This window comes from Falco rusticolus, chromosome 9 (genome assembly GCF_015220075.1).
Source record: "Falco rusticolus isolate bFalRus1 chromosome 9, bFalRus1.pri, whole genome shotgun sequence".
NCBI lineage: Eukaryota > Metazoa > Chordata > Aves > Falconiformes > Falconidae > Falco > Falco rusticolus.
In genome coordinates this window covers 48,417,400-48,431,753 of record NC_051195.1, presented here as the reverse complement: position 1 = coordinate 48,431,753, position 14,354 = coordinate 48,417,400, and the positions used below count along the sequence as shown (strand labels likewise).

Genomic DNA, 14,354 nt, shown 5'->3' with positions numbered 1-14,354 from the left:
ACATGAAATCGGAAAGCCTTCTTCGCAGGAAGAGGGCTGAGCTGCTGTGAAAAGAACAAAGATTTAAGCCACAACGTCTATGTCGTTACCTCCAAATTGATAAAAATAGCTTCCATGTCTTGGGGAGTCAGTACCAGCCTCAGTGGGTTCATGTAGTTCTGCAAGAGATAAATGGAAAAGGGACTGAAATATGGGAGAGGAGCGAATGAGGATGGCTGTTTGCAAGGGAGGCATTCTTCCCTGCTTCACCAGCTGCACATTCCCGGGCAGGGAGAAGCCAGGTTTTAAGGAATTAAAGCCCTGGCAAAGGCAAACGAACAACAAGGCACTCATCAAGACGGGGCTGTGCCAGGGGCACGAGCAGAAGCCAGGAATCCCTGTGGGTGCATCTCCCCCCGAGCTCCCCTTGGTCCTCACGGTGTGGGAAGGGACAAGACCCCCGCCCCACATGTGGGCACAGCCCCCTCTCCTGCTCCATCCGGCAGGCGGATTTAAATGCACGCAGCTTCTTCACCTCGCCGCCGTCCTTGGCTGCAGTTGGGAAGCGCTCGGAAGCGCCTTTTCAGCTCTTCAATTATCTCACTTAGGATTTCGCCCTTGAAAAAGCACCGATGATGTGATTACATTGGAAATGCCTTTCTGAACAAATACATATTAATAGAAACATCTGCATCACTTGTAACTACAACTAACCCTGACACGATGCAGTGAAGACAAGACCCTCTACCATGTAACACACCAGCAGAACCACTTTTTTAATGGATAGCAAAGCCATAATTTAACTCTTCCTCTAGACTGACAAGGGTTAGTTAGATAAAGGACTATGTAACTATTGGATACATATATCCAATGTATGTATATTGGGTATATCTGGGTATTTTCTTGGAAAATGAGAAATGTTATTCCATCATGCCTGGTTTCACTCACAGCTTTTTTGCAGGAACTTTCGGTAGACAGAAGCAAATAATTGCAAAAGGGGAGGAAACAAAAGCGTTAGGATGATTAGGGATGGCAGCTTGGTTTTCACTATTGTTCTTCATCCCTGATGTTTTCCTCAGAGCTCCAGGCTCCAGCCGTATCCACGACTCTGCCACCTTGCTGAGGTGTTTTTATTTTTATTTAAAAGAAAGGCACACCAATAATTTATCCAAACCAATTAAACCCCATGAATTTCAGCAGCAAAATGTTATTTTTAATCCAATTAGTTTCAATGACAAGTCAGCGTAGCTTCAGCACTTTTGAAAAACACCCAGAATAAAGAAATTATTCCCTGGCAATTGAAGCCATAAGATAACTGCAAACACAGTTCTTACTGGCCAGACCAGCCTGGCTGAGTGAAGAGTGGGAGTCTCTTACCCTGGGGTAGAGAAGACACAGCAGGATGGTTTTCAGCCTATTTCCAATAGGCAGTAATCAGAAAAAACACGCTGTTTGGCTCCTACAGTCACAGGCTGCACATTTGTGCTTGTCAGTATGGGTTTTCTGGATCCCCCTTCTCTCCAATTTTACATGTGAATGCATCGATCCTGCCTCATCACATCTGTCAGCTCTCGCAGCGAGAACTAATACAGCAAGATTAATGCAAGATCAAGTGACGATGTGGAAGGCGACAGTATAGAGAAGATGGCTTGGTTCTTACCTTTTCTATATCTTCAAGTGTTTTGTAGTATTTGGCCTCAGTTTCTTGGATTTCTAACAAACAGCAATTTCTTTTGTCATCTTCTGTCATTCCCATTTTCTAGAAAAAGGAAAAATAATGTGTGGCCAGATACTCTTAAGAGTGGTCCAGCAACCTGCTCATGCAGAGCAGAGCTCCAGGCAAACTCAGAACAAGCGCAAGTTCGAAAAGTCAGGAGAGTACTGTTACTGGATTATGTTAAAGGAAACCGTTTTTATCCCATAAAATGAGGAAGGAACCTTTGCTGTACTATTGAATGTGTTTCAACATGGCAAGTACTACACTTTTTGCATTTATTATAGCTGCATCACCTAATGACTATCAGCTAAAGAAGAATAAATAAAGAGTTAAATGCTGGTTTTCCCCGATTTTTTTTTTTCTTCAGATGAAACTCACAACAGAGCCTAAGTGGGTCATAAATAATAGGTTAGACTTACGCAAATCCCTTGCTAGGGCTGCCAATTCTCATGATTTTAGGTCAAATCTGATAATACACACTTTTCTCAAAGCCCCAACTCCTAGCGCCACTTTTATTGCTCTTACATCTGTAAAGCGGAGCTGAAAACGTGTCGGGAGGTGCTGCGCTTGTCAGTGCAGCCTCTGAAGTCGGGAGGTGATTCAGCAACGGGGTTTTAATGATCATGCACTGGAATGGACCCCTCTGTACATCCCCTTGCAACTCACAGCTCAGACCTACCAGCTGGATGGAAACCAATATTTTAATCGATGCATCTTACCTGCATATATCTAATCTGAAGCGTGCAGAAACACAAGAAACCAATTAGCATGACACACTTGCTATTGCAACAAACCTTAAAAAAAAATCCAACATTTAGATGGATATGTGGATGCTTATATTAAAAATAAACTCTTTTGCTCAGGGAAGGGGGGAAAAGGGAGTCAGAGACATCAACTCCATCACTGCTCAGTGGTGTCCAAGAAAACCTAAAACATTGTGGAGGGAACAGTGTAAACGTGCCAGTTCCGCTGGCCCTAATCCTGCACTACCCAGCTGCTGGACACCAAAACAGTGGGAGTTTCCCCCTGGTTTTGCCATTTATGCAAGAAATTCCTACCAAAACCTTCCCAAGGGGCAGTTCTTGGGCCAAATAGCTTCTGCAATTGATGGCAACATGGTAAAAACACTGGTGGCTGACTTCGGCATTGCTACTGTCAACAGCCTCAAGGACTTTGGCCGGATCAGTGGGAATATTTTGTGCCTGACTCCTTGATCCAGACCAGTTTTCGGTGTGCAGGGAGCTCCTCAGGCTGCAGACCAGGCGTGAAGGGATGAGATGCCTCACCCACCATCACCATGGTCTTCATGCCACTTGCAGCAAAGCCCGGTAGAGGTGAGATACGGGAGCGCAGGCACCGGTGCTGCACAGCTCGGCTCGCCTGCTGCGCTCCACGGGGTGCTGGCACAGCTGCACACCCCCCATTTAATTCATCAGTGCACTTGTCCATCGATCCTGCTTTGTTACAGGGAGGTATCTACAGTTTGCAGCTCGAGACAGTAATTAGAGGCTGAGCAAAGCCTGGGGGTGGCAGATATTGGAGGGCGGGAGAAAACTGGGAAGGTCACACTGCAGTGGAAAGGTCCCTTCCAGCTCTGCATCAGCAGAAGCCAGGGCAGCCCACCTCCTCGGTGCTGGGGACACAGGTAGCGAGGGTGGCTGTGAGCACCTTTGGGGAGATGCAAGGGTCACCAGCACCTTCCTGGCTCATCCATGGAGCACGATATTTACACCAGAGCCCTTGGAGTTCATGCAAGTCCCTTCACGGGACTGTGCATGCCACACACTCAGGTTTCCCCATCGTCAAAAGGCTTTTAGAGGTGACTAATGGGGTTGGCTGCTTGTCCTTAAAGCCACATAGGTCCCTGCTGCTCCAGAAAGCTCCACTGTAAATATCTACCTGCTCCAAGACACCCAGGTGGGAGCAGTGGCACAAACAAGTGCTGGATCCTCCACGCACAGATCTGTCAGCGCTCATCCCGATCTAAAAATACCCGTGGCAGAGACTGCACATCTGGCTGATGGAGCAGGCAGAGCTGCCATGCTCCCCCTCCCCAGAAAGGGCTGAAGTGACACACACTGCCTTGGCTCAGCAGCTAATTGCTATTTTTAGCTTATCTTTTAGGGCTTATTAGCTCTCCCTTTCCCTTCCTCCTCCTGAACTCCTTCAGATGACAGGATGGGCTGGGAAACTCCTCAGAGAACCCCTCTGGGCCAGTGCCATCCCAGCTCGGCTTATTTTTACCACTCATGAGGCAGTCTGGTTTCAAGGAGCGATGCAAAGCGATTCGCTTCCCTGCAGCATCACCTATCACTGGTGAATACTTATTTAATTGAATCCTCTCCCTTCCCCTCCCCATCAGGGTGTAGCTTTAAAAATGCATATAAATTGTTACCATGGGCTGCTGAACTTCCACTCTGATGATATCTTCATAGATATCATCGCCTTCGTCTTCACAGGGGACGCAGTCATAAATATCCTCGCCCAGATCATGTTCGCTGGAACGAGAAGGAGAGTGATGTAGCGTTTAGAAGAAGATACATTCACCGTCACTTGATCAAACCAACAACTGCTCTCGCACCAAGGAGGGAGGATAACCACAACAAGAAAATCCTCCTGGCCCACAGCACTGACACGTTCAGTCCATGGTCTCTGTTTTCCCTGGCTCGGTACCCACTGCACATCTCTTTCCGCTTGCTGGAGGCTGGGAAAGGCGCGATGCTGCTCGCCACGAGCGGGGATGGCAGCCAAGCAGCCGCTCTGAGCGCCGTGCCAAGCACGCCCGTGGTGCCCAGTCCAGCGCGGGCTGCCAGCTCGGCCCCTGCGGAGCTTTTGCTCAGTGCTAATCGGCCCGGCTGAGACGGACCCACCGGCAAAGCACCCAGTGGGACCACCTGAGCTGCTGCACATGCCCAGGTTCTGTTCTACCTGCCTCCGACGATGCCCACAGCCTCCTGTGCATCCCCTGCCTCTCCGCTTTAGGGCAAGGAACATCTCCTGTGTCAGTGGCTTTAACGACATTATACTTAGAGAATAAATTGTCACTGGCTGGAATTTGGTTTGTGTAAGGCACTGCACTCACTCTTTGTCTGTTTTTGCTTTTCTGTCACAAAAAGGCTTTCTTCATGCCAAAGAAACCATCCCCCTTCCCCCCAGGAGAAGCAGGTACAGCACTAAGCAGGTACCAAACGACCATCTGATGGCTCCATGCAGCACGAAGAAGCATCCCAGCCCTGCCTCGCTGAGGGGGAAGCGTGACGGGGTGGAGCCGACCCCTGGGCTGTGCCAGGACTCGCCACAGTGGCCAATCCAGCCCAGGCAGCCACCTCCAGCCACAGGCATCACATTCAGTTTTAAAAGCTCTGGATCCATCCTCCGGGTGATGCGCCGGCTCCCACAAAGCACAATCCCTGCCCTGATGGGCAACTGGGTGATGTTTAATCTAACATTTCCCAGAGGAGGTGGAGACAGACTCTCCTGATCACCATAAGGCAATCTCACCAGATGCTCACCAGCCCCAGTGCTGAGCAGAGCCCAATAACAATATTTACATCAGAGATAAATTAAGCAGGGAAAAACCTAACATTTTCGGAACTGGTCACATCACTTATGAGATGCCCCTGCAAGCACAGGCTTTAAAGGCATCACCGTTGTATTTAAAGGTGAGTATTTAATTGTCATCTGAGCCTTTAAAACCTCCCCCCCAGGGGCTCCTAAGTCTTAGAACACTTTTGAAAATTCAACCCTTCATAAATACCAATTAACAATAATAATTTTAGCACTTAGATCTACAGGTGCTGATTGCTAAAGGCTCCCACTGAAGTCAACCCCATGGGATCAGGACAGTGTGAAACGCTGGAATATCAAGCAGCGTTGGCATATTTTATGAGCTGTCTCTTTCAACATCGATATTAATTACATACAAATATATTTAGGTGTAAAACCGTGCTCAAACTGTAACACTCGACATCTCTGTGGTATATAGCATGGAACAGCAGAACACATCTGCTTGTAAAACTGGGCTTTATTTCTTTTCTAAATACAGCCCTTTCTATTTTTAAAACCAGATTTATTTAATAAAAGTTTGGGGATTTTAAATAAATACACTGGCATGATGTATCTGTCCCATTCTTCCAGAGTGATGCATTGCAGCTGCTGTAATAATGCCCACTAATAGCTGGTGATCCATCTTCCCCTTCCCAACCGTCGCCGCCACCGTTATTATCTGTACCAATATTTATATTCTCAGCTCCGCTCCTTATCCAAAGCGAGTAACTCCCAGTTCCTGATTAATCTTCCCTTCCCGCCTGCACCTCTCGGATTGCTGGCTGTCTCTCCATACATCATTTCCCTGGCTCGAGGGTCGTTAGGAAACGTATGGTTGGGTTAATGTCACGAGCATGAGCCTGGCTGGGTGTGACGTGATCACGGCGAGTGCTGCGGTGACGTTGCTGCTGGAGCTGAGCCCTCTTTGTGTGACGGCTGCTCATCACCAGCCGCGACAGCACTCAGCAACTCTTCTGGGCTACGTGCAGGAGCAGAAGGCAGCATCTTGAGGTGTTCCTGGGAAGCCCCGCATCCTCAGCATCACCTGGACCTCCTCTCCTGCACACAAGCACACCCAGGCACCATGTCCAAGCCTCAGACCCCAGCACTGCCTGCCCCCAGGCTGTGGCTGCTGGGTCCCCAGCCTGCACAAGCCCTCCTTTTCTCCCCTCCCCCAGGCAGCCACAAGCTCTGGACCACAGCTGGGCACACACCAGGACATCACTATGAGAAACCCAGGTGGCAGCGTGGGATGCTGAAGGGGTTTTACTAAATCACAGGCTGCCTGGACCGAGCCTGGAGAAGGATGGGTGCCCCATGGACCTGGCCCAGCCTGACCCTATCTGGAGCTCCTCTGGGCCACCAGGAAAGGGGCAGGAATGCCCTCTGAGGGGCAACACAGCAGATGTGCCCACAGAGCTCCCAGACGCCATATGACAGGAACACTGCACCCATCACGTGGGGCCACATCCTGCAGCACCTCGCCATTCTCATTGCTCTAATAAACAGGCTGAGCCCCTGCTGCTCGTCAACACTGCTAGAAGCCCATCCGATCTCTGATTTCTGGCCTCGGGCAAAAAACAGAATCATAGAATCATTTAGGTTGGAAAAGACCTTTGAGATCATCATCTCCAACCATTAATGCAGGACTGCCAAGCCCACCACTAAGCCATGTCACACAGGAACAGCTCCCTTGTCCTGGGGCCATCTAGAAAGACACCTCCATTCCAGAGCTTCGGTGAGAGGCACTGGAGATGCTCAAACCCAACAGCCGTGGCGGTATTAAAACAACGATACCTTTGTCTAACAGACCCTTATTTATTCAAACACATTCCTAGGACATCTCTGAGAAACACTAGAGGCTGCCAGTTTTATGGAGAGCAGTAAAACGTGCGGATCAGCCTCTCCTGGAGCAGAGCACGAGCAGCCAAGCTTTGCCAGTGCGTGTACAGCTGTTGACTCCGCTGCTTTGCACATATTGATTTTCATCACTCTCCACAATTTGTCTGTCAGAGTTGAAAACACACACTCTCCCCATCATTAACAAAGAGAACAGGCACTGGGATTTTTTTTTTAGCCACTGGCAACCTAAGAACACGCTAAATTTTAAATGCCGTAATGGGAGGGGAAGCGGGGCAGGTATTTTCCATGTTTAGCACGGTCCCCTGCTGTGGGAGGCAATCAATTCAGCAGCCCAAGCATGTCATGCGTACACTGAACAACTTGAGCAAGGAAGGCCAGATCCTCACCTCATTCTTCACAGAGAAAGGCAATTTACTCCTTCAACAAAAGCAGCAGAGTCTGCGAGTTACCCATGGGTATCAGAGCCTATGATCTACTGCCTGGATTAGGAGATTCATTGACAGCTCTGGGTTCAGGAAAGGGGATTTTATCCACCCTTCAGAGTTAACACCAGCATGTGCAATTACTGTTATTAGGATGGATGTAACCAGCTAGGGGCTGGCAGCATCTTACCTAGCCAGGAAAGCTCATTCAAAGCAAAAAGAATAAAGCTTTTCATACCTAAGGCAATTTCAGGCAAAACCCAAAAACTGGGCTGAGCTCTTCCTCCCTGGCGGTGCCCATGCTGTACAAACGCCCTCCCAAGCAGGCAACAGCCATGCCAAGGGGCAACGGAGGGACCGATGCCAGGTGGCTGCCTCGGAGTAAGGGACAAAGAGGGATGTGGAAAGAGCAAGCTGGGGAAGGGCAGGGTCCCTCCGTGACCCCCGGGCTCCTCCAGGTGCCATCTCCCCAGACAGCATGCCAAAGTTGAGTTAGTTTGAGGAAGAACCTCATTGCCCTGGGTGAAGGCACTGGTCCCACTGTTCCTACCACTGGGAACCAGGCCTCCAGAGCTCAGCACTGGGCCAAAACAGAGAGCACGGTCTGCATTTGGGCTTTGTGAGAAAATGAGCCTCTGGACTGGGCTGCCCACACCCAAGGGATGGGCACAGACGGTCCATGATGCCCCAATAAATAACCAGCAGCAGGTCTGCTATGCTAAAGGAATGCTGTACATCATGTGTGCAATGACACCTTGGATAAAGAGGGTAAGTGGGGAAGTTCTGAGGGTCTTGAGAGCTACTGAAGGACCTCTTCATCCCTAAAAGCTGCTCTGGGAAGCTCATGAGTTTGTACCAGACTCAAGAATTCAAGGATGAGCCCAAGCAAGGCCCTCAGGGCAAACCCACCACACCAAAAAAACCCCATCCAAACCACAGCACTGCTTTCGATCTGCTGATGAAAGAGCCAGAACTACCAGGAAGAGCAACAGAAAGAGGAGGAGGAGAGAAGTAGCTATAAAAGAAGACAACCAAAAGACAAACCCAAATGTCCAACCCTGTGGCTCAGGTTAAGAGCCAGAAGCCCTCAGAGCCTGCACTTGGGTCTGGGCTGGAAATGCATTTGCAGGGTCTCCCAGACAGCTGCCCAGCAGCTTCAAGGCTCCAGTTTGTCCCAGTAATCCTCCACTTTCTTATTCTTACTCTGCACTTTGAGCTATAAATAGACGGTTCATCCAACCAACCCCCTCATTCACCGTCTCCGTCAGCTGAGGACAAGCAGAGCCCTATATTTGCAGCACATCTGGCAGGCTTAGGTTTCAGGGTGAAGGAGTGCAAGATGTGCAGTCATTGGACTCGAGATCTTGCAGGGTTTTAAATAGCCAGATTGTACTTGGACGGAGACATGCGTCTGGAAATAGAAAAAGAAGCATTTTGCCATCTCTCCTACTCAGGTCTTAGGTTCCCCATTCAAAGTGGAACGTTCTAATCCCAAGAATGAGCTTCACACAGTTATAGCAACTAACACGATCCTAGAAATGGCACAAGCAGGACATACAAAAGTCTTTACTGGTAACAAAGAAAAGACACGTTTACAAGTGCTATGGCTTGAGTGCCTTGTACCATGGAGCCATTTATTTCACTGGCCGGAGTGCGTGGGTTTTCCAACACAGCAAAAATAATGAGAAAAGTGGCAGCTAACTTATCATCTCACCTTGGCTCTTCTATTCATTACCTTTTTTAACGCACTTGAGAAATTCTGCTGATCACATCACTATTTTGGAAGATACGAGGAGGCAATGTTGGTGACAGCAGTGAAAGAAGTAGGAGAAACTTCAACAAGCAGCTCTTGGAAACAGGTTGTTGGCAAAGTCCGTGCCCAAAGGAGTTGCATCGCTTGAGAAATTGAGGCCAGAAAGAAGATCTTCTGCAACTACCCTTCCCTACGATGAAAGGTTTGGGAATACACCACTATCCCCAACACTTTCCTTGAGGATAAATCCCCAGTGAGCTGTGGCTCAAAACAAGATCAGGGGACACCGACCTGTGGGGCAAAGCCCCCCCCAGGGGCACACACCAGCTCCAGTGCAGGGTTTGGTGGGGCACTGCTTTGCTTAAAGCACTTTCTCTGTCCATTTTGCAACACTACAACCTCTCCCCTCAAAGCAATTCGCTTTTAAAGGAGGGAAAAAAGGTAAAAGTTATGCAAATTAGATGTTTTATGTCAAACCATTTGTGGCACTTCTGCCTGACTGAATTCTTCAAATAGCTACCAAACCACCCAAAAGCCACTCTACATGTAATCTACCCGAGCCTGCCGGGCTTCATGCCAGTGCAGAGGGACAGAGCCGTGAAGTGGAGAAGGTTCATAATAAAGAAGGTTCTGGTGCTGCAAAGAGGACCAGGATTAACTGCTCTCATAAATTTAATGAGACAAAATAACCGGAGAGCACTTAAGTGGCAGCAAAGAAAATTCAGGTTAGACGTTAAGTATGACTTCTGAAGTACCAGAATGATCTGGGGCAGCTGAAACAGCCATCAAGAGAGATGGAAAAGCAGTTGTCAGGGAAGATGCTCAGCAGTAAGGCAGATAACTACCCACTGCCTTCAGTGCCCAGCAGCCGTAGCCATGTGGGAAACAGCAGCTCACATCCCTGCAAACCTGCGGGAACATCCTCAGGACAAAAGTCGCTTTGATTTTTGGGGGGCAGGCTCCAGCAAACGCACCCACGTGTTGCCATTGCAAAGCTCCACTCCTTTCCTGGGCAAACACCCCCAGCACCGGCTGCTGCTCTAGGGTCTGGCATTAGGGCCCGCCGAAATAAATCAGGCGGCAGAAGACAAGCATCCCTTTACTGCCGCTCCCAGTATCGATCAGGCACCACTCGCAAACTGGCCGGCCCTCGCCATCTGCCCGGGCTCTCTGCAGGCTGCCATCTGGCCAACGGCAAAGCAAACCAAGGGGCTGCTGGGCTGAGGACAGGGAATCTATGAACTTCCTAGTTCCCCTGATACCCTTTTAGTTTCCCCTCCCCCTTCCATAGCCAATTGTTCTTTTGTTGGTTTTTTTTTCAGGGTTTTTTTTTTTTTTGGTTTGTGGGGGGGGTTGGGGTTTTTTTTTTTTGTTTTTGTTTTTTAATCAAAATAGCTGTTTCCAGGCAATTATCTGCCTTGATCTGCTGCATGGCTGACCCAGGCTGGGGAGCTGCATGCTCGGCATAGTCTCTGCGATACCCCAAAGGTGAAAGCACAATGGGTTCATCAAGGCATGAACGGCTTTTATACACACCAGCACCCCGCGGCCACCTCGTGCTTGCACGCAGACAGCTTGTTTCTGCAGTGCATGTAAACGGCCCTTGTGGCACTGCTATCGATCCACCCAGCCCTGGCGCTGGCTTCTGTCCCCAGCTGTCACCGCTCCTCCACGCTGGGAGCGACCTCGCTGCTCACTGGGATGAAGGTCCTTGGTCTTTAGAGCATCGTGGGAACAACAGGGACAAAACTGGTTCCTTTTCCTTCCCAAATCGGCACCTCTGTCACAAACATGTTTAGATTTTAAATGCTTTGCAGAACAGGAATTTGCCCAAAATCTCAAATGGGGGACACCAAACCGCTCCGAGTACTTAAGGCTGAAAGGCAGCACGTTGATACTCTCAAAACAAGCCCCACTTCTACCAGCCCCCGAAATGTCTTGTCAGAACCAGCTCAATATTTATCCTGAGCTTTATATCCCGGTATCCCCACAGCACAATGCCCAGGCAGAGCTCCCCTGGGGAGACTCTTCTCTCCCGGGGGGTGGCTCAGTGGTGCTGAGCCCCCTGGGATTCTCCCTCCTCACCTGCACCCCAGCCCCACATGCCCAGCGGGAACAGCAGGCAGGACCCTTGCAGCAGCATGTTTCACAGTGGTTTTACGAACAGGACTGTGCATGCCTCCAAAATGATCCAACTAATCACTCCGATAGGTGTGATGGAGCAAGTTAACGTGGAAAAAACATGCAGAGGTGGCGGGGTGTCCCTTGCAGAAGGCAAGATTGCGGCGCCTGGTTGGGTGTGCAGTGGTGGTTCCTTCCACGCCTTGGGTCACTTCACTGCTTGCTATGAAAACCACTTCCTTGCCTCCAACAAAGCATTTCAGATGCACTCGGATCTTCCCAAGGCTGCTGGATCATCAGCAATATTCAATGCAAAGATGCTGGATGGACTGAATCATTCCCAGCTCATGAATGACGCCCTTGTTTGGCTGTTTGGAGATCGGCAGCAGCTAAGAAAGAGCTTTCTCATGCGGTCCTGCGGTCTGCCAGCGCCCAGCATCGGTGCCCAGCACGCACCATTGTGACCAGCAAATTCCCAATGAAAGTTTCCTTGTCAAGCACGGAGAGACGCTCCTTGTCACAGGGAGAAAGGGGGACTATTGCTGATGTGTCTCCAGGCAGCGGGAGCGGCAACACTCATGCTAAGGGGCTCTCCAGGGCTTCGGGGTTTTTCCAGTTACGGGTGAATTACGTCTCCGTTTCGTAGGTTGTGTTTCCATGCACAACCTGGCTGCAGCAGGAGCGCACATCTGGATGAAGGGATTAGTGCAATATCCCCACACTGGTTTACATCCACCTTTCCCCAGTGGTCCTAACTACAGGTGCAAAGAAGAGGATTTTGCAAAGAATGGGAAAAAGGGGAAAGTTAGAAGTTGGAGACGATCTGGGACAGAACAGGGCAACCAATAAGAAATAAACCTCTAAGTCATCTGAGCACAGGACTTGGGCATCTCACAGAGGCAGCAACTTGCAGCCATGAGCAAAGGTCCAAGGAACAGTTTGGGAAGCTTCCACCCAGACAGCCTGCGGGAGCTGCACTGCTGGCAGCAGAGCAGTTGAAGTTGGGAACCCATCTTCAACACCGAGTAACCTACTCCGAGTTACCGAGTAACTCCCCCATTTCTAGGAGAGCGCTTGTGTATAAGTCCACAGACAAACCTTTCTCCAATAAAAAGCACACCTATGTGTGAGCATCAGGAATTTTAAAACCTAACATTACAGGGATTTTGAAAACTTTAGGAGAGGGGGGATAAAATGTTATTCTTGAAAGGACCCCTTTATAAGTCAGAATTTTATTAAACTGTAGCTGCTGGGAGCAAACCGCAAGCGGGGGATTCTAGAGTACTCCATTCCCTCGACTAGTAATTTATGATTTACTTTTGTAATAACTGAAGCCATAAGGAATTCATTGGATTAAGGAGTCTTATTATTTATGTTGTGGAACAATAATATTTAACTGTATAAAGCCACATATCCACCCATACAGACTTTTCCCCCATACGAACCAGGCTGCACTTCGTAAGTAAAACCCTGGCTGACGGGAACGCTGCCATCGAATTCCAATAGCGCCAGTGTTTCACCATATACATTGTAGTTCAAGGTTGCTTTTAAAAGCCTGTTATGTCATCACCATGGGCAGCAAAACACAGACAGCAGAGACACAGATTATATATAGACACAGAAACCCCAGCAGCATCACCCTGCAACCCACCGCACCACCAGGATGGGTCACCTGTGAGGTGCTGCCCACTGTGGTCCAAATAGACTCACAGGGGGGGCAGACCCGTGTGCCAGCACCCATGCAGCCCCCAAAACGCCATGGGGGGGTCCAGCACTGAGTTAGCCATCGTACCCCTGTCCCAGGGAGTGGCTCAGCTCCACTCAGCTCAGAGGACAAATTACGTCCCGGGGTTTTACAATTAACGATGGGATTTAGCAGGCGGAGGGGCTCCCTGTGGACTTGGCCCCCCTCACCCCCCGCAGCACCACTCATAAACTCAACCCGATTAAAAGTGATGTATCCCAGGGCACTATGTGGGAAAAGACAGGCTATTGTAAGAGCACAAAAATCTCCTGGCAAGACGATCAAAGCAGCCGACCCAGCTCTCTGAGCCCTGCTGTCAAATTTTATCTGACTTTGCTGGAACTACATCGCAACTTTTCCCTTTTTGTGTCCCCTCCCCGTGAGAAGGCGAGGCCACTTACTCCGCCAGCTCCTCCAAACTCCGATATACATCGTCATCATTTTCCGTGGTCTCCTCTGACGGGAAGGGCCTGGGGAAGGAAAGGAATGACAGCGTTACTGGTGTCTCACCCCTCGCCGCAGATCCCCTGAAGCCCCAGCTGAACTCAGCCCAGCCCTGAGCATCCCGTTGAGCTGAGGGTGTTTTGGAACAAAACATTCATTGCAAATACATTTTTTTTCCTGTTGGGGTATTAGCTCCCACAACGACATCATCTCTGCTGCTTCCCGCGGGCAGCACTGGGACAGCAGGACGAGAAACCAGGTGGTGAGGCTGGTTCACCGCAGGGCACCGTCTGAGCACTGAAGCGAGGAGCTGCATCGTCTAACAGCATCTCAGAGACCCCGAGTCTGAGTGACTGCTCCCCGCTGTGCTGGGCTGCACAAATGACTCAGAAATCTAATTCAAATCTGGTGTTGGACTTGTTGAGACAGAGAAACACCCTCTCCTGCACCCATGACGAAGCCTTTCCGTCTGCGAGGTCCTGCCTCGCTGGGCCAGGGCACACCGAGCCGCTTCACATGAGCATCTCCCACCACTGCAAGCAGCCAGTGCACCAGAACGAACGAGCCTTTAGGAACCCTGGGCTTCCTCATCTTAACAACTTTGTGATAGCTGAAAAAAGTTAAAACCCTGGGGCTGAGGGACAGGACACCAGAAGGGCAAAAGGAAGGGGGGAGAAAGCAGATTAAAAGAGAACGGGAGGGAAGTAGGGGGGAATACAAGAATTCCTTGGCTCATTCTGAAGTAATAACCAAATAACGTATGAA

General features: G+C 49.6%; 1 protein-coding gene across 6 annotated transcripts in view; it reads right to left on the bottom strand.

Moving 5' to 3' along the window:
• The window catches only part of VAV2 (vav guanine nucleotide exchange factor 2), a 149,315-nt gene that overhangs the window by 25,085 nt on the left and 109,876 nt on the right, over nt 1–14,354 (bottom strand). For 3 of the 6 annotated variants that reach the window (XM_037400232.1, XM_037400233.1, XM_037400237.1), the window contains exons 4-8: nt 13,547–13,615; nt 4,092–4,194; nt 2,416–2,430; nt 1,640–1,738; nt 90–158 (exon numbers count right to left, since the gene is read on the bottom strand). In XM_037400232.1, the coding sequence (XP_037256129.1) occupies nt 90–158; nt 1,640–1,738; nt 2,416–2,430; nt 4,092–4,194; nt 13,547–13,615 (355 nt within the window). The remainder of the gene's footprint in view (nt 1–89; nt 159–1,639; nt 1,739–2,415; nt 2,431–4,091; nt 4,195–13,546; nt 13,616–14,354) is intronic. The other 3 variants (XM_037400234.1, XM_037400235.1, XM_037400238.1) reach the window with 1 other exon arrangement.